The sequence below is a fragment of the Pinus tabuliformis genome, chromosome 6 (assembly GCF_031772625.1).
Source record: "Pinus tabuliformis cultivar Carrire ecotype Pingquan chromosome 6, CPIR1, whole genome shotgun sequence".
NCBI lineage: Eukaryota > Viridiplantae > Streptophyta > Pinopsida > Pinales > Pinaceae > Pinus > Pinus tabuliformis.
This window is the reverse complement of record NC_142292.1, coordinates 249,930,466-249,951,048: the sequence shown is the minus strand read 5'-3', so window position 1 is coordinate 249,951,048 and position 20,583 is coordinate 249,930,466. Positions and strand designations below refer to the sequence as shown.

General features: G+C 36.0%; 1 protein-coding gene across 1 annotated transcript; it reads right to left on the bottom strand.

Moving 5' to 3' along the window:
* Positions 1–19,697: 19,697 nt before the first annotated feature.
* LOC149258326 (uncharacterized) lies at positions 19,698–20,237 on the bottom strand. Its single transcript, XM_089410683.1, has one exon. It carries the CDS (start codon positions 20,235–20,237, stop codon positions 19,698–19,700), a length of 540 nt encoding a protein of 179 aa, XP_089266809.1.
* Between the last annotated feature and the right edge of the window lie 346 nt (positions 20,238–20,583).

The window sequence follows — 20,583 nt, the reverse complement described above, 5'->3', positions numbered from 1 at the left end:
ATTATATAATATCAAGTATTATATATTGATGTAAATTTATTTTAATTAAAATTATTTAAAGTAGGAGAAAAATTGTTTTTTATTTTAAAAGTTTTTTAATATTTTTGTTTTTTAAAATTAAGTAAAGTATTATATTTTAACTAAACAAAAAGAGGTATATAATATTATTTATCGCTGTTGGTATGGTATTTGGGAAACAAGACCAATAAGATCAAATTAGTACTTTTGTCCACACCAATATGCAATACGATATTATTTACTCAAAATTGATAACAAAAAATTACAAATGTCTCAACTAAAACATGAAAATTGTAATCTATCTAGCCTGCTACTACCAACATCGAAACAAAAAGCATACACTAACAAGATTAATATATTAGGTTAACGGGGAATCCACCTGAATGGTGGTAGGAACTCAAGTGTCCTCCTTGGAATTAGAGAATTCCAAGTTGGTTATCTTCTTGGGAAGGATTGATACTTTGTCATCTAATTTCTAAAGTTGTTTCTAGACTTCATTAATGCAAAGAAGAATTCCATGTTGGGTCTTTGACCTCTCCCCCTGCATGTAATGGCTTTGTTGCATGTAAGTATTATCGCTCTCCGGAATCCAACTATTAACTTCTTCCTAGATATCTACATCAAATATAAACCTCTTTTCCCCCTAGGCTTCATCTTCAACTTGGTGGATTTCTTTGTGAATTGTTGGAGGTATGGTAGCTTTGTAAATTATAGCAAAATGTTGAGCAACAACTTGGACTCATAGAGTGGAAGAGGACTAGGCCCTCCAATGGCTAGCCAGAGGGTTGATGGAGCCTGGACATCAATGCAAACAACAAAGGGGTAGGAGATAAAGGACAACCAAAGACAACATCCAAGAGAAGTGGAGTCAACCTCAAACTTCTAAAGAATATAGGATGAAAGGATATAGGACGAGGCTAAAAGGGAGAATGCCACATGGAACTGTGATAAAAAAATATTGAACAATTGAATATTTATCCCAATAGAAGCTTCAAGTGGGTGAGGAAAATAGAGGATGGAGTCCTTTGTCACAGAGCTGAAGGGCTCAAAAACATTAGAGGCTTTACCTCTATTGGTATACTAAGAAATGAAATCCCATAAAGACCATAAACAAGACTGCACCGTTAAGAGCACATGGGATAGCTCATGAATCAAAGATCATGTTAAAACTAAATGAGGAGGGAGAAAATCATCTAGCCCATCTTTGAAGGAGAAACTTGTATCCCATGACCTGTGAGGAATGAACCAATGAGGAAGAGAAAGATACCCACCTTGGAAAGTTGGGTTGCTTATCTTCAACACTGAGCTATCTACCTGAACCAAAACTCCCTCGAACTATCTTGCTTAAATCGAGAATTAAAACACTGATATAGGAAAGAAACTATACCAAATCTTTGTGAATCATCATTCCCACGTATTCCACCTTTTCCCACTGGTGTGCCTATCTCCATCTCCTTCACCATGACTACGAAGATGCAATCAAAAGTATAATTGAAAGGGATCAAGAGCTCTAACACCACCCAACTATTAAACTAACCACCACCCTTTATAAAACCCCGCAATAATATAATTGCAACATCAAAGTGGATAAATACTAGGTATACAAGACGTAATATCCTCAAATCTCACTATCCTTTAAAGAATTACCCTTGACATCTGCCCGTGTTTGCCCTTTTCTATAGAATTGCCTCACCATTCTATATTGAGTCAGGGGAAATAAATGTTTTCAATATTCACTAAATTCAAAATCAAAATAATATATCAAAAACTTAAAACTAAAAATTGTTTTAATTAAAAAATAAAAAATAAAATCTTTCGATTAATTACATGAACAAAATTCAAACAAAATCTAAATAAATCTAAATTAAAAATTATTTTAATTAAAATAAATAAAAATAAAAAACTACCATATTAGAAAGGAAGGAAAATTCAAAGTTAACCCAAGGAGGAGAAAAAAAATGACGTTTAACCTGAACTTAAATTTGTTGTTTTTTATTATTAAATATTTTATGAAAATAAAATATGATAAGTTGTTTTTGTTTTTTCTTTTAGATGAGTATTTGGAGATTAAAAATTAATAAATTATTTATTAAAAAATTATTAAATTATATTAAATTAATATATATTTTAAAGTTATTATTGATCGTGTACATTTCTATTAACTTGTTTTTTTATATTAAAAAAATCAATTTTTTAATCCATACAATCAATACTAATAAATTATGGTTATTATGGCCAAATGCAAGTTAATACATAATTATTATTTATAAAAAAACTACACTAAGTAATATATCCAATAACATGCAAGATCGATATATTAGATTTTATGATTTAGCAAGAACAAAAACTCTTTGAAAGTGGGGAGTCTACTTTTTGAGCCAAGATCATAGGAGGCCATATAATCAATGGGATCTCGTTGGTTTCAACACATAAACTTACGGTTAAACCACATATCATTGTATTGTAAGTTGACATAGTTTTAATCGTCCTAAATGCCTTTTGGTTTTGGATCCAACCCTATTTCCTTATATCCAAGGAATAAAATCTCTTAACTGAGAAGGATTTCTAGATCTTCTCTTTCTCTCTTCGCTCCCCTCTCCCTCTTTCTCTTTGGTATCAAGAGGATTGATAGACCTATCACCTATCACTTGGGAGGCTCAGTGTCAAGTCAAAGGTACTGCCCCTATAGTCCTCCGTGTAGTGCAATTGCCCACTAGAATGCTTTTAGATGCAGAACATCCACTTTTTGGTCTAGTTTGATCAACTAGTTCTAAATCTACTCTAAAACAAAAACACAATTTTCAACTTAGATAGTATTATTAAGTTCAATGATAATTTCAACTTAAATAGTATTCCTATGAAAGAGTCAGTATCCCTTCTAATCATTGATGAAACTACCTTTAGTGGAATCATATGTTTTTTAATAAGGGTGAGGTAGTTTACTTTGATGGTTTCCAAGTAGGTAAAACACTCTTCCCACCTAAATTCTACTCTAAAACCAAAAAACAATTTACAACTTATATGATATCTTTAGGACCAAAGATAATTTCAACTTAGATAATATTCTTAGGAAAAAACCATTATCCCTTCTAATCATTTGTGAAACTATCTTTAGTAAAATTATATGTTTTTAATAAAGTTGAGATGGTTTACTTTGATGGTTTTCAAGTATGTCTAAGACTACCCATCTAAATTCAAATCTTTGATGAAACTTTGACACATTATAACAAGATTAAAAAGATAGACATCTTTATAGATTATAAATTATCTATTAATCATACACTTATACCCCTCATATCTTAACTTTTTAATTTCCATAACTAAAATTATTATTATTATTTTTATTATAATAATAATTGTGTCCATCCCCAAATTTGCTTATAAAACCTCTGTATATTCAATTGACTACAACAAAATTACAAGTATTTTTTATAACCTTTCTTTTTACTTTCCTATTTTTATTATTAATAATTTGAACACTTATATTTATTAGTCATTAATTCAAAAGAGTACAACTTTACCGTGTCTCTCCTCTTTTATTTTATATATTTTTCCACACATTCCTCATCATGTCATTCGATTGAGTCATTTGACACATTCGCTTTGCATAAACCAGATTTTCAATTAAAGGATTGATTCCATCAGTTTCTATTCCCTTACACATTTTATTACCCCAACTAGGGTTTCAGGCTAACCTGTCACGCTCTTTGTCCATAGGAGAAGAAAATCAATTTTGAAGAGTTTGTTATAACCTCAAGAAAGACATACTATGGATTGAGATTGCTTATCAGGCTGAGAAACAATTCCTGGGAAGATATTTTGAGATGGGTATCTTCCAGGAATTCATGATACTGTTGTTGATGATCAAGTTTGTTGGGCGGTTGAAATGGCTATTTCGCATTACTTCAGCAGGGTTAGAATTAATTGAAACAGTAACAGATTCCGTTAATTTGCCTGCTGCCCTGGGAATTACATGCAGATGCAATCTGTACATTTAAACTGCAGGTTTGTTCTGAGTGGGCGTATTTAAGTATTGGCAGGGAAACCCATACATGATGCAGTTATTGATTTTAAACCTGGTTGGCTGATTAGGCTGGTTGTGTAGTCTTCCTTTTAGCAATACTTGGATTAATTGAAATGTTAACAGGTTGTTCAATTTTCGCGCAATCTGTCAGTTTATATTACAAGTTTATTGAGGGGACGACTTCATGTAGAGATTTGGGCTTCATCCTATTGCAATGCCTTTCTTTAGGGTCGTCTGCACTCCTAACCGAGACCTAAGAATGCAGCGTGAGATCCAGTCTATTCTGGAATTCGAGCAAAGTTGATTGGACAAAGCTGTTGATTAGATCTCTCAGGGCTAAAGATTACTGATTCTGAGGAGTCAGAGTCATGGCTTAGGATGCCCTGCAAAACTACATGGCGCACTACATGGTGCAGAGACGAGGATGAATGGATCAGAATATGACAGTGCCTCCTTAATAGTACCCAGGTTCGAAAATGTATTTCTGAAGCTTGTACTAACTTCCTGGTTCAGTGTAAATGAGATGGTTTCTCCGACTCTCTGGTAGGAAGAAGGGGAATAAGAGATGATGTTGTGGACAGTAAAGGAACTGGGTTCGCTGCCATGCGTTTCTACCAGAGGTTTGGTCAATTCTAATGGCCATAAAACCGATGATTGCTGTGTGCTGACTTTAAGAGGTACTCTTCTCGGGCTCAGATCCTTGTAGTTTAGTGGGTTGTCTCAACTTCATTAGCTCTATTGGTTGGGCTGTACTTATTGAAATGGTTTAGTGTATATACGCCATCCCACCCTCTAAACCAAGAGTTGCTGTGAAAATGGAAGCTATTGTTATTAGTTTGGGTATGGAAGTCTTTCATTAAATATATTTGGGTAGATTCCATTGTCAAAGAGAACCAAGACTCTTATGCTTTGGAGACAGTGTGCATTGTATGAGGCAGCGCAGTAGCAGGAACTTTGGGTATAAAATCTTTTGGGAGATGGTAGTATGGTATTCTTCAGGCCAGGAAATTGGTACATATCTTCTGTGTAAAATTTGTAAAACAGATTTGAGATTTTAAGAATGCATATGGATGAATATCTTTTCCAATGTGTGTAGAATGTGCTGAAATTCATTCAAATGTAAAAGATTAGGTTTAGAAGTTTCGTGTAAGGAAGTCACTTTCTGGAATTCAGTAAATGGTTACTGGACAAAGTTGTTGATTAAATCTTCCATGTCCGAAATTAATAAAAGCAGAGGCATTAGATTCATGACTTCAGATGCCTTGGATAATCACATGGCTCAAAGCAGGGAGTACGGATCAGATGCGTATTTGAATACAGCATTGCCACCTCAATAGTACCAGGGTTCACAGAAGTATTAGTCAACCTTATACTACCCGGCTGGTTCGTGGATGGTCCTCTGGCATTCTGGTACAAAGAAAGGCAATCAGAGAATATGTTGTGTAGAGTTAAGGAAGTGGGTTCTACTGCCAATGAGTTTCTAACGAGAGCTTTGGTCAATTCTGATACCGGTAAAAGCCATGTTTACCAAGTACTAATCTTACGAGGTGTGGTTCCACACCTTAAAAACTTTTCCTCTATAGTCAGTTGTGTCAATTGATTTGCTCTATTATTTGAGTTGTGATTGATTCTTCTGAAGGAGGCGCTGGCAAATGGGTTTTATGCTATACACTCCAAGGCAACCTCTAAACCTAGTGTTGTTGTGATAATTGACAGTCATTAGTATTGGTTTGGGCATGCACTGTTTACAGTTGTATGTGGGGAGATTTCATTGTCCAATTACTTTATGCTTGTTCCTCAGAGTAGTTTCTCTTAAGACTAAGAGGAAGAGAATGAGTTTCAGCATGCAATATAAGATTGTAGTTTGAATGGGATATACAGTTTATTTATATAATTTCTATTCATTCTCACTTGATTGATATAATCTATCTTCTGAGTGGTTTACCGTTTCCATTTGAATCTGAGATCAGATGAATCAAATGCGTTAAGAAATCGTCATGTAGGTAGTTCCACGTGTCAAAAATAGCGCAAAAAGGTTCTGCCTGAAGCTGTAATAGATATAATCTGATTTTATTTTGCCGAATATTTTGAGCCTAATACCTGTTATGGAGGATAAGTCAAATTTGATATATCGCCCTGGGATGCCTCTGTTGAACATATCTAGCTGCAGTAACTGAGCATAGGAGTCAAACAGCGAAAAGTGAAAACAAGAAGAAAAAAAAGAACTATTAAGGAGGGAGACATTCAAATGCCTTGGGGATGATCTCACAATAATCTAACCCTAACCTACTGCTATATGCTTATGAAAATCTGGACTTTTCTAATGCTGTTTTCTTTTAATCAAATCATTATTATTTCTTCATTGTAAAGGAGTTGTGTATCATGTCTTTATGATCAGTATGAATGTTATTTACTCTGGATGCTATGTTATCCACAGATGTTAATAGTTAGTAGCAAGATATTGTATTCAGTCTTTATTTTTTCCTGTTTATTATGATCGAACTGCTTCCTTACATCTTCCATATATTGGAGTTATGATACGATTTTCAATTCTTCATTTTAGACAATTAATTGGGTTACAGAGATTTTTAATTGGCCTCCTTTGTTACTGATTTATATCTTTTGTGTCTTCTGGGTGATATAAAAATGGAGCCATGTTGTCTATATAATAAATCCGTATCAGAAAGCTCAACTACAAGCTGCTAATGCATACACACTAATGATTATACACATGAACTTTTAACCCAAGAAAATCATCTCAGCTAATAAAATCTTTCAAATGTATTAATGGTACAATAATTTTTTAATTGCAAAGTGACTGTAATAAGTTTGCAACTTCGTCTTTTGTTTCTAGTTCTTACATAATATAAATCTGTGAATTTCCTAGGACAGAAGTATTTTACTTATTCTTCTGGAAGATGCCCGATGTTTATAAAAGTTTAAAACTGATCCATGTGTCCGTTCTTTTTGCCTCCATCCTGTTTGCCTTTGCAAACTCTCATGTTCCTTTTCAACAGCTCTCTCTGGTTTTCCCTGCTGTCCAATTCGTTGGCTATTTGATTAGGTTTAGTTATTCCTATAGTACTTGATGTTTTCGTGAATCTATACTGGCCATACCTCCTCCATTTGGGAGGTTTCAGGTTCCGTACTAACTTATTATGTTCAAGCTGAGAATGGTTTCTTTTGCGTCATCTCCTCCATTAATATCTCCTGGCTTTGCTTAAAATTTTGCCTTCTAAACCATTGTGTAAGTACTCTTTGGCCATTTCCTATAAGCACGAATCTTTCTTTGCAATAGGATATCATGTACAAGTTCGGTTTGCATACTAGGTATCTCCTCAGCTACTAGAACTATTCTTCATCTTCATCCCACTTCTGACATTGATAGTTCAAAGGCTTCAACTTTTCATCATTCAATATGGAAAGAGGATGTTCATTTATGATGGGAGGTACAAGTTGAATGAATGCTTCCAATCCGCTGTAAAATCTTGAATGGGCCATATTGGTGACTTTTCAACTTTTTCCCTTCTACTTGGAATCTCTCCTTGCTTAAACGTAGCCACATACAAGATCTTCAACCTGGAAATTTTTAGTAGTGATTCTTTTCCAAGGACAACCATATGGGGAAACCCACTGGATATTACCCCACCACACTAGATAGCATTTGTAGTGAATGTGTTAGTATAGATTAGTGCACCGTACTAGGGGATTCAAACTAGGCCCTTACTGGGACAGAACTAGCCAAATGCCCAACAATATTAGCAACAATGAGTTGAGTTAATCTCCTTCGACTAAATTATGAGTGGTTGTATTCTAGTCATGCCATTATTTATACATTGTCTGAATTTTTTGGAGTTGTTCTTGTACCTTCTTGTTGATTTGTTGTATTGTTTCGATCAATTTGCATGCTTCACTAAAATATTGTCTACTCTTTGTTGCATCGATACATTTGTCACAACAATGTCAAAAGGAGTTTGAGTTAGAAAATCTAAATTTGTTTAAGAAAAAAACTGATTGGTTGAGCAATGAATTGCTCTATTGTAACAATGTTGAATATCATGTAGGTATGCATCCTATGTTTTTAGGCTTTATTTATTATACTTTAATAAGAGTTTGTATCGTTGTCCTATTCACAACTTTAGTTTATGCATCGGTCTATGGATAATGAATTGATCTATTGTAACAATGTTGAATTTAGTGTACGTCCTGTGGCTTTGGGATTTTCGATTATGTTTTAATAAGAGTTTGTATCATTCTCTTATTCACAATTATAGTTTGTGCATTGGTTTGTAGATAAAATGTTGTAGGCCTCTTCAAATTGGTTTCCATCTTTTCCCAAAGTGTGGGCCAAAACATAGGAATTAAAGATGTAGATCTGGCTAATCCAAATGAATTCAGATTTCCTCTTGTAAACTGAAATTCCCCCTCTGAAAACCGTACATGAGAATTTCCCTTCATACGGCTTGAACAAGAACACGCAAATGCTTTTGGACACGAATAAATAAATTTTGGAAAAGAGATACTTGAGGGTTCGTTGCCTGACCGGCTGGAGAAATGAAGATCATTCGAAACAATCCAGCATTTCTATTAGAAGACTCTATAGTGCCAAAATTTCAAAAAGTGCCAAAATTTCTAGAGTGTGTGTTTCTTTCTGTCCTAGACAATATTCTTATATGGGATTCAAACCCAAATTGTATTGAACTGGTCGAAAATAAAAAGTAATCAATCATTTGCTCTTTTAGTCTTGGTTAAATCACACCTAGGAAATCCATAGAAATGCTTTCTAATGTTCTAGTGAGTACTAGTAATGGCATATCAAATTTTAATTTCCAATGACTTGGTTAATTTGTAAGACAAAGAACACATCATCTTAGATATTTGGATTTTGGAGGCATCAACATGCATTTTTGGCCAATAGACATACTTTTGCAAATGGATTCTAGTTTTCCTTACTCCAAAATGACTAGCTAATCATGTCGATAGGCATGGTCTATTTCGGAATAGGGCTTCCAGAATTTTCATTCTTTAAAATATACAAATTATGGATGATCCTCTTCTCTTAAGAGGTTACCTCCTAAGAGAAACCTCGCGAAGACTGAAAAGTTTGAGTGATCTGAAGTGATGGCATCTCCTTCAAGGAGGGAAGAACCCTGCTGCAAAAACATTCCTCACGGTTTAATGGATCTGCAGCGATGGCAACACAATGAGGGAGCTCTGGGTGAAGGGAAGAATCCTGAAACCAAAAATCTTCTAGAGACAAGGTGGCGGTGGAAGGCTTTAGGGTTTCCATCACAATCTCGTTAGCCTGGACTGCCATTAGTTCCCTAAGACTAAGTGACACAAATTATGCAAATTATAAAAAAAATTGATTTAGTTTATTGTTAAACAACGTGTATTTCTATATTAATCAATGCCCCCGAATACAAAATAAATTTTCATCACAAAGGATAACCATTAAAAATCTCTATAATACATTTAATTGTATAAGACTCTGTTTAATGAATTGAGAACTGTATTATAACTAAAATTTCTATGGAACGAAGCAGTTACAAACATAACAAATTCATAATGCAAAAGCTTTCTCCTATCTTTTGATAACAGAGCATCCAAAGAAACCATGGTTCAGATTGATCAGAATAATATTATGTAGAGCTTCTTTACAAGAAAGAATTACATTGAATTTGTAGAGCTTCTTTACAAGAAAGAATTACATTGAATTTGATTGAAAAGAAAACAACGATTAAAAAAATTAAATTCAAGGTTAAATAGAGAAGTCCATTTTATCATAAACCTATTATGTTAAATTTAGATTGCTATGAGGTCGTGCAAGGTTTCTAAATACCTTTCCTCTTTTTCTTGTTTTCATGTTTTGTTGTTAAACTCCTATGCTCGGCTACTGCACATAGATATGTTCGTTGGGCTGACATAATACGGTTACAAATCATCATTTGATCAATTTTGAATGATCCTTATATTTAGTAGAAATATTTATATTTGCAGTTGTCTGGCTTTAAAAATATTGTTAACTGAATATAGATTATATCTATTCCAGCTTGATGCAGAGCCTTTCTGCATAATCCTGATACGTGATAATTTGGAGATTTTGGGCATTGGAGTATTCATTTTATCTAAGACCATGTCAGATGCTTCTTCATGCATTTGATCTCACACTCAAATGAGATTGGTAAAACACTCATAAGATACACTATATCAATCAACTGATAATTTGAATGAGATTGGTAAAAGACTAATAAGATACACTATATCAATCACGTGATAATGCACAGAAATTATAGAAAATGATTTAGATATCTCATGCAACTTCCGGCATTATATTACAGGTTAAAATTGTTAAAGATAAAAAATAATGCTATAGAAAGAATGATAAAAAAAATCATATATAGTAACAATACATATAAAGCACCCATCATAATTTATCTTGGAAAACTTCAATGGGGAAAATCTAGTTAACAATAAATGTATTATTATCTTATGGCTTAAAAGCACCCAAGCCAATCAACATCCTGGTCCAGCCAAGTGAGCCCTCTGCTCAATTCAGACAAAAACCTGTACCCAAAACCACTGGTATCTAACAACTTTGACTTTTTCGCAGAGTCAAGTTTACCTTAAAAAACTCATTCTCTTATTCTTCCTCTTGGTTTCGACTCCCTTATACAATTATAAGGCGATTAGACAATGAAGTCTAGTCCAATACAAATGCAAACAGTCCATGCCCAAACCTATACCAATGATTGCCATTATCAAAACATCTCTGGGTTTAGAGGGTGGCATGGAGTGCACATCAAAAACATCTCTGAGTTTAGAGGGTGGCATGGAGTGCACATCACCCAACTAATGGACCAAATCAAGTTGACAAAGCTCACTATAGACAATTTGGGTTAAAAGGCCTGGGCATACAGAAGTACTTGTACAGCATTAAAGTTGGCCAGAGATCTAGTTAGAAACGCATAGGCAGCAAACCCGCTTCCTTTGCTGACCAAAGCATATCTCATATGGCTCTTCCTTTTACCAAAGAGCTAGAGAAACCATCCACTCTGAATGAACGAGCCACTTATGACATGGCTCACTAATATTTTGGTGAACTGTTGACTGTTATCATCGATGTTACTATACTTTTCTAGGCCATCCAAAGCCATCATTCTAACGCTTCTGGCTTGCTTATCTTTAGACCTAATCAGCAACTTAATTCAGGCAACATGGCTTGTATTCCAAAGTGAAGGCATAAGTTTACAATTTTTAGATTTATTTTGAGCACATCTAACATATATTATGGGAACATATTCAGCCATATGTCTTCTTGGCCTCTCAAATACATTTTTGTTGAAAAGCTAAAGTAGGTTCTCATCACGCCATATACCCATTTCCCAGAAGCCTTTATACCCAAAGATCCTGCTATCCCTGATGCAATGCACACTATCTCCTAGACTTGCACTGCCCAGAGCATAATAGGCTCCCTCGGACAAGGCCCTGTTAGACAATGGAATCAACCCAAATAGAAAAACAAATAGCCATCCCAACGAGCAACCAACTTTAAATCAACACTTGCATAATGAATTGGCTTCCCTGCTAGTTTTTGAATACACCCACTGAAAACAAACTTGCAGTAAAAACTGCTAGATTGCCTATGCAGGGAATTTCTACATCAGCCGGTAAGTTAACGGAATCTGTTACTGTTTCATTTAATGCAAGCTGTACCGAAGAGATGATAAAGAGCCATCTTAACCAGGAAACAAACATTATAATAAAAAATTGCATCATGTATCTTCTTCCTGTCAATCCTGTAATACGCCCAATTCAATATACATACCAAAGGCTAAAGTTCCCAAATCCCATTCCTTGACTCATCCATATCGTGCCTGCAAACTTTTCCAGCAAAGTTGTTGGCATCCGAAGATGACTAGCTATAAAGTTTTCCTTTAACTCCATTGCTGGATCAAAGCCATGTGCTTTTTCCAGTGCACAGAGATGAATAGCCCCATGGTTAGATTGATATACAAAAGATTAAAGTGAAAGTAATTCTGAGACGAATAAAGAAAGTGGAAGACAGTATGAATCTTCTTTATGTCATACACAGCCCATTGGATTACAGTGCAATAAAGAAAGTGGAGAGATATGAATTGTAAAAGAGATAGGATATCATTTTAAATAGTTGATAGATAGAGTATGATTCTAATATAGATTTGTAAATAAAAGTGAAGACAATATAACTTAAGCAGATAGATCAAGATGAAGAATATAATTATCCGAGAATGGTTTATAAATTAAAGCGGGAGCAATATGGCTGCAAGTATAATTATATGATATATTTTTATTTTTTTGGATTTATTATAGTTATATAATTATTGATTTAGTAAAATAATTAGATTTAAAAATAAAAATTATATTACTTTATGGGGATAGATATATATAATTTAAAATATATATTTTTATTAAATAAAAAATATTTAATTTTATATTTTTAGATTCTGTTGTTTTATATAGCGGGAAAATTTATTATTTTTAGATTTATTTTATTTTAATTAATTTTAAAAATAAAAAATAATTGATAAATTTTGAAATTTTAAATTTGATCGCATATTTTTTAGTTTAAAATGGAAGAGATGTTATAATGTCTAATAAACATTTTGATTAGTCAAATTACATAAAACAAATATTAAAATTAAAATTAAATAAAAAATAAAATTAATGATGTAAAAATATTTTTAGTCGGGCAAAATAAAATAAAAGTTAAAATAAAAATAATTTCATGGTATTGATTCATGGTATGAGAATACATGGTATTCATGTGGAATATAACTTATTTAAAAGGGGAAATTAAATAAACCTAGGTTCATCTTAACTTCGGATCTACCAGGCAGCAAAAGGGATCAAATCTCTTTTCACTTTAAAAGAGGTTTGCATCTTAGGAGTTTTGATCCATCTCGGAGCTTGGTAGATCCAGAGTTTAGATGGATATAGGCTCGAGAGAATGGAGAGGTGCAAGAGATGTTGTAATGGCTTGTCATGTCCTGTAAACATTTTGACTCTGTCAAATTACATAAAAATTAAAATTAAAATTAAATAAAAATAAAGTTAATAGCCTGAAAACATTTTTACTTGGTCAAAATAAAATAAAAATAATAAGAAAAATGTTAAAATAAAACTAACTTCATGGTATTCACCTATGATATGAGAACTCATGATATTCATGTGGAATATACCTTATTGAAAGAGGGAAATTAGATTAGCCTAGATTCATCTTAATTTAGTATCTACCAAGAGCAGAGAAAGATCAAATCTCTTTTTACTTTGAATGAAATTTGCATCTCAGAAAAATTGATCCCATTAAATAATTAGTAGATCCAAAATTAAAATAAATATAAACCAATTTTATAAAATTATTAAAAAAATTAATTTTAATAACATTAAATTTTTTTGGGCCAGCCCCTTTGCAAACAAAAAAATGCTCCTATCCACATGGGATTTGCCTCTGGAACAAAAACTTCAAGAGGTTAGGTCGATGTAATTTAGGAAAGATGATACTGGAATAGTTCACTGTTCTTTTGAACCACCCTTTTTTAAAAGCAACCTGGCAGAAATCAATAGGGCCTCAGAATCAAACTATTGGCGGGTTGGTAACTCAATCAAAGACGCTTTAAAAACCTAGTTCACATACCCAAGCACAGAAGGTAAAAAAGTTCTTCCCATAATTGTGGCTTGGGGAATCTAGCTGGCTTAGAAGAAAGTTCGTTTTATTACATTTTCCCTTCTCCTATTACCTGCTTTGTTCAGAGCCTGGCTATCATCACAGTCTTCTGAAGTACAAAATCTGCCCTCATCAAAAACCCATGTCAGTGTTGTGTTATTCAGAAAGATCGTGTGTGCGCTTCAGCTCAGGGGTGGGCTGGAAAGATCATGTATTTTTCTAAATGCACCTTTATCTCTTTCTGTATTGTATTGGCCTAGCTTCAATCAATTTTAGTGAATTGAATACCTTTCCTTTTACCCTTTTATGGTTCAAGGAAAAACAATACAAAAGTTTCATATTTATGGAAATCTCTTACTGCTATATGGAGGACGATTGGATTGACATCCATGCAAAAGCTTCATATTTATGGAAATCTTATGAAAATCTCTTACTGCTATACGGAGGACGATTGGATTGACATCCATGCAAAAGCTTCATATTTATGGAAATCTCTTATTACTATACAGTGGACGATTGGTTTGACATCCATGCAGAATTATCTTCTTACTTTTATTTTTTTAGAAATCAAGATAGTTACTTTTCGTTCATGTCTACCAGGGGCATAATAATGGTGTTAGAGTTCAAGAGAAATAAATATAACACATAGCAACAACACATTCAAATCTAAATTTTAATTAGGGAAAAACCAACGAATAATAAATTTATTATTGCTTTTGGCTAAAAGACAGCCAAACTGGCCAACAACCTTAGTTTTCACTGCTCAACTATGGCTTCATACAATGTAGAATCTTTATGTCTTTTAATGACTTCAAGTATATGTAATACCATGAATCACCAATACCAAGTGCCCAAAACCACAACTGTTAACCATAACTGTTGACACAATCTCAATTCCACCACCGTAATACCATGATCTCAATACCATGAATCACCAATACAAGGTGCCCAAAATAACTGTTGACACAATCTCAATTCCACCACTGTAATACCATGATCTCAATACCATGAATCACCAATACAAGGTGCCCAATCTCAATTCCACCATCGTAATACCATGAATCACCAATACCATAACTATTGACAAAACCTCAACTCCACCACCGAGTCAAGCTTATCTAACAAATGGAGCACACAAACCCTCCAAAACTCAACTCACAATATATTCACCCAACTTGGTTCTAAATTTGATTGACTCACATAGATGGACAACTTTTATCTTCTGATTTTGATGAAGTAGAGCTCAGTTGTCATGGTTCTAAATTTGATTGACTCAAAGTTTCCTAAAAAGGAATAGGGAAAAGAGTTGGGTAGAAATAAGTACTACATTGAGGAATTGAACCCTACTTATGATCTACAACAAAAAGAGTTCATTGGAGCTAGCATTTCATGGAGGGCAAAGGTTCTTATTGCTCAATTAAGGACCAACTCGCATCAACTTTGGTGCGAAATCGGACAGTGGAAAAAGCCTAAAGAAGCTCATTGGAGCTAGCATTTCATGGAGGGCAAAGGTTTTTATTGCTCAATTAAGGACCAACTCACATCAACTTAGCTGGAAAAGGCCTAAAGAAGCTTGGGAAGAATGGCTGTGTACATTTTGCACGTCTAGGGCAGTGGAATCTGAAAAAACATTTCATTTTGAAATGTGATGCATTCAAAAACATCAGAGAAAGTTATGAGAACATGTTAGCATCAATTTCTTGAGTTGGGGCAGCTCATCATCAATTTAAATCGGAAAAAGATTGAATTGCAAAAAGCTAAAAACAAATAACCAATGATCTAATAAACTACTTTTAATCACATAAACTACTTTTAATCTCATAAACTTTAAAATATCATTTCATAAATAAATAAACAACTTTTATCTTTTGATTTTAATAAAATAAATCTTAGTTTTCGTAAGAACCTTTTCAACTCCAGATTTTATGAAAAATACTTGGCCCCAGATTTTCTCACCCATGTATCCATGTTTATCAGATCGAAGCTTTGCATATTTTTTTAGCATCTCTTGCTAACATTTTCCATTTTGCAAGATATTAAAGGTATCTGTATATCATTGAGTTGTATTTTTGTATTGATATCATATTAAAGGTATATGTATATCATTGAGTTATATTTTTGTATTGAGATTAGACACCCTTCTTTAGTAGGGGTATTTGGGCACTCAAACAGAGGAATGCAAAGAGAGACGTAATTTTGTTTTTCTAGTGAAATTATTTATTTTTTCCTTTTTAATTATATTTTTATAATCCCACGGGGTTTTGGATTGACGGTGAATGAGTGCACTGTTAAGGCACTCCTTGCGATAGGTCAGTGGTTCAAATCCCCCGTGGGTACTTAGGTTAGTCTTAACTAGAAAAAAAAAAATATTTTTATAAGTTTTTAAAATATTCAATTGTTAAATAATATGAAAAATAAAAAATCTCATGAGTAGAAAAGTTCCAATTTAAAAAAAAAAAAAAAAAAAAAAAAAAATTATAAATTTTTCCTTTTAATCATATTTTTAGAAGTTTTTAAAATATTCCATTGTTTTTTTTTTTACAAGATCGGGTATGGGATTATATTAAACTTTGGCCATAATGCCTTTCACCGGTTACATTTGGTCGGGCATAGCCCTTAAACTTTTTTCCACTCGCTGATCAAAGGTCCCAAATCCTGGGTACCTGCGACATTTATTCAAGACTATCAAGTCTATCTCTGTTATTTTCCCTATCTTAAATAGACAAACAAACTGGTTCAGCAAAATGCAGAAAAACATGACAATCGTTATGGAATGGAATCCCAACTCTCAATTTCGTCTACCAAGAGACAGCCAGCGGAAAGAGGAACTGCCCTGTTGGCTTCCATATCAGCATCTTTATTGTTTTCTCTCAAAACATGGAGGAAAGTTGTAGTCCGGAAAGATTTCATCAAGGTTCTGATTCTTGAAATGATTCTTGCCAGTCTAATGTCTACAAGAGAGGAATCCTCTACTAAGACTTTGATAATGGCTTGAGAATCTCCTATAATGCTGACTTCTGAGAGACCAATAGCCTTTGCTTGCTTAAGTCCTTGCAGAAGTGCCAAGGCTTCAGCTTGCATGCTGGTTGACTGCCCTAATCCCCAAGCGAACTTTGCCACTGTTATGCCCTCTTTATTTTTTATAATTCCTCCTGCCCCAGCCAATCCAGGATTGCCTTTCGCTGCTCCGTCAAAGAACAAAGAAAATCTGGATTGCCTGAGAAGCAAATCCGACAGTTCATTCTCCTTCCCCCTGAATTGCCATTCTTTTGTGGCCTTGTGGTGCCTAATTTCGCCTGAGAAATGGAGGCCCATCGAGGCACCCCAATCTAAGTCATGCTGGCTCAGATTCAGATCCGGCAGATAATCCCCAAGACTTTCTTTCCAAAGGCATTTTGTTTTGATGATGATGACCTGTGAGTTGAGACTTTCATCCCTGAAAACTCTTCTGTTACGCTCGAGCCAGATCTGCCAGCAAGCGAATTTCGGCAAGGAGAGCCATGCTGCTATGAATCTTTCGTTTTTTGGGAGAGTTTCAGGGTAGTAATTCCGCCAATTTGCAAAGAGGTCTGATATAGACATGGGCAAAGTGAATTCAGATTTCCAGAAACTCAGAAGTCCTTGCCAGATTTCTCTTGAAAATTTACAGTCCAGCATGATATGCTGAGTGTTCTCCTCACTGTCACAGCATAAATGGCAACGGGAGGGGCCATGAAAGCCTTTCTTCTGCAATCTGTCAGCTGTTAATATCCCTCTGTGGCATAACAGCCAGCAAAAAGAATCGACCTTGGGCATGGATTTAAAGTTCCAGATCCCGTTCCATACAGCTGGGTTAGGGGGGACATAAGGATGATCCTGCAGACTCTTGTAGCCTTGCGCCACCGTGTACAGCCCTGGGGCGGCTCCCCATCCTCGGGCGTCCTTCTTACCCACGCGCAGAGGCGCCATCCCGTTTAGCAAGGCAAGGAGCAGATCGCGAGCTTGAGACAGCTCAGGAGGGACGGGTGGGAGTCTCCAGCGCAACCATGATCTGCCTTCCCACTGCGAGATGTCCCAAAGTGTGTTGCAGCCTGCGTTGTCCAACCACAAACACAGCGATTGTAGAGAACTGTGAGACGATAAGGGTGGATGCATCATAATGCTATCTTCCCATATCTTACATTCTTTACTGTTTCCTGGAATCCAATATGCTCTGTCTCTGATTAAAGGGACTGCTTTTTGGCAAAGTTTGATCAGCTGCGAGCCTGTGGTGGGTAGAGGGGCGTCCAAACATCTCTTTCTCTTTCCCCTGAAGTATTTCCTCCAAAGAGCTCTTTGCGCCCAGCCTGGATGTGATCCAATGACTCTCCAGAAGATCTTGGCTCCCATGGCTATGTTTTGGAGGCTGAGATCCTTGAAGTTAAGGCCTCCTTCGCTCTGAGGCTTGCAAATTTTCTCCCAACTTACCAATGGGATTTTCCTGTCATTATGATTGCCCCCTTTCCAGAAGAACTTGCGAATGAAGGCTTCCATTTTTTTTATGATGCCTGAAGGGGCTAGAATTACAGAGAATTGAAAAATGGGGAGGCTACAGAGAACGGATTTGATGAGGACAGTTTTGCCAGCGAGATTTAGCCATGAAAACCCCCAAGCTTGGATTTTGGCCTTAAATTTGTCCAACAGAGGGACCCAATCTCTGTTGTAAGCCAATTTACGGAAGATGGGGAGGCCCAAATATGTAAAGGAGGACCAGTTGAGGGAAGCAATAAAGCCCAGAATTCTTGAAATGATTGAAAGGGTGGAAGTCGAAATATTCCAACAAAAGATTTTACACTTACCACTGTTTAAGCTGCTGCCTGTAGCTTCACTGTAGTCGTCCAGGACCTCCTTGAAACTTGAAGCAGATCTGGCAGAGGCAGCCCCTAACAAGAGGGTATCATCCGCGAACAGGGTGTGATTAACATTTTTAACACCTCTTGCTATATTGAGCCCCAGGATCTCTTGGTCAACCAGTTTCTGATCCAGGTAGAAACTCAGGACAGAAACATGAAGAACGAAGAGGAGCGGAGAGAGGGGGCAACCCTGCCTAAGCCCTCTTGAGGCTTTAAAAAAACCAGCTGCTCTCCCATTCACAAGAGGGGCGATCCAAGGATCAGCAATACAAGCACGGGTCCATTTTAAAAAACCCATTCCAAAGCCAAAATTTTTCAGGACCTCCCAAAGAAAGCTGAGTCTGACCCGATCAAAAGCATTAGCTAAATCTAATTTAATTACCATACCTTTCTCTTTGCGAAGCTGGCTCGAATGAATCGCCTCTTGAACCAAGATGAAGTTGTCAGCAAGCTGTCTCCCTTGAACAAATCCGCCTTGGTTCTCCGGGATGATGGCTGGAAGAATGCCTTTTAGTCTGTTGGCAATGACCTTTGTGATTAGTTTGTATCCAATATTACAAAGAGAGATGGGGCGGAACCGATTGAATTCTTTAGCACCCTTTTCCTTGGGGATGAGGGCAAGGAAGGCTGAATTGGTGTTGCCCCCAATTTTCTGGCAAGTTTGGGATTTCAAAATCATTTTGTAGAGGTCTTTCTCCACAATCTGCCAGCAGGTTTGAAGGAATCTTGCAGTGAAGCCATCCGGGCCCGGGGCTTTGTCAGGCTCCATGTCGGAGAGAGCATCTTTTATTTCTTGTATAGAGATCTTCGCCTCGAGCTGTTGATTCATTGAAGGAGAGATCCTAGGAGGAACCACCTCCAAGAATTTAGAGTTTGGGTCCATCACTCCCTCTTCTTTATATAGATTTTGAAAATGATTGAAAGCTGCTCTATTTATGTTATCAAAGTCTTTGTGAGTTGAGCTGCCATCTTTGATTTCTACAATAGAATTGAAGCTCTTTCTGGCTTGAGCTTGTTTGTGGGAGAAGGCAAAATTTCTGTCTCCTGCTTTAAGCCATAAACTCCTAGACTTCTGTCTCTAATGATCTTCCTCCGAAAGGCAGGCTTTATGGAAGATTTGCTGGAGCTCAGCTTCCTTGTCTAGGACTTCTTTAGTGATTTCTGCATCTTCGCTTTGAGCATGATGGTGGGCGAGGTTGTCTTGGGCCTGCTTTCTCTCTTTTGTAGGGGAGGGAAGGGATTTGGCCCAAGTTTTAAGGACTGCTTTCAATCTTCTAAGTTTTTCTTCCCAAATGAAGAAAGGGGAACCTTTCACTGGCAAAATCCAACAGTCTTGAACCAGCTTCAGGAACTCTGGTTCCTTAACCCAAAGAGGGTTGAATCTGAAGGGGATGGGTCCAAGATCTTTGTGGCCCAACATCTCAAGCAAAATGGGCTTATGATCAGAAGCGCTACATGGGAGGATATGCAATCTGGATTCTAAGCCCAGCAGAAGAAAGGAACTCTGCACCAAGCATCTATCAAGTCTAGCAGCAATATGACCAGGACCTATTCTTTTGTTAGACCAGGTGTACTTACCATTTTCTGGGGGGATGTCAAGCAGATCCCAGTCCTGCATGAGGTCTTCCACCCATTCCCTTGCAGGATCCCTTATGATTGTTCCTCCTCGCTATTCCTCCATGCACATGGTAAGGTTTAAATCCCCTGCCACAATGATGTTTTCCAGATTTTCTGACTCCGACAGTTGTTTGATGGAGTCCCAACACTCCCTTTTCTCCCCTATATTTGTTGGAACATAGACATTGAAAAGGCTGACTGCCTCCCTCGAGTCCAAAGGCTGGAGCTTCAAAAACAGCCAGTGGGTGTTGTGCAACTCGATGACCAGCCTATACTTGAGAGGATTCCAGAGGGAGCCCAGACCCCCAGAGGCTCCCCGTGCTGAAACTGCATGTCCGCTGCTTCCT

Excerpts from the sequence above, each read along its gene's own strand:
- LOC149258326 (XM_089410683.1), bottom strand. The coding sequence starts at position 20,237 with ATGCAGGACTGGGATCTGCTTGACATCCCCCCAGAAAATGGTAAGTAC.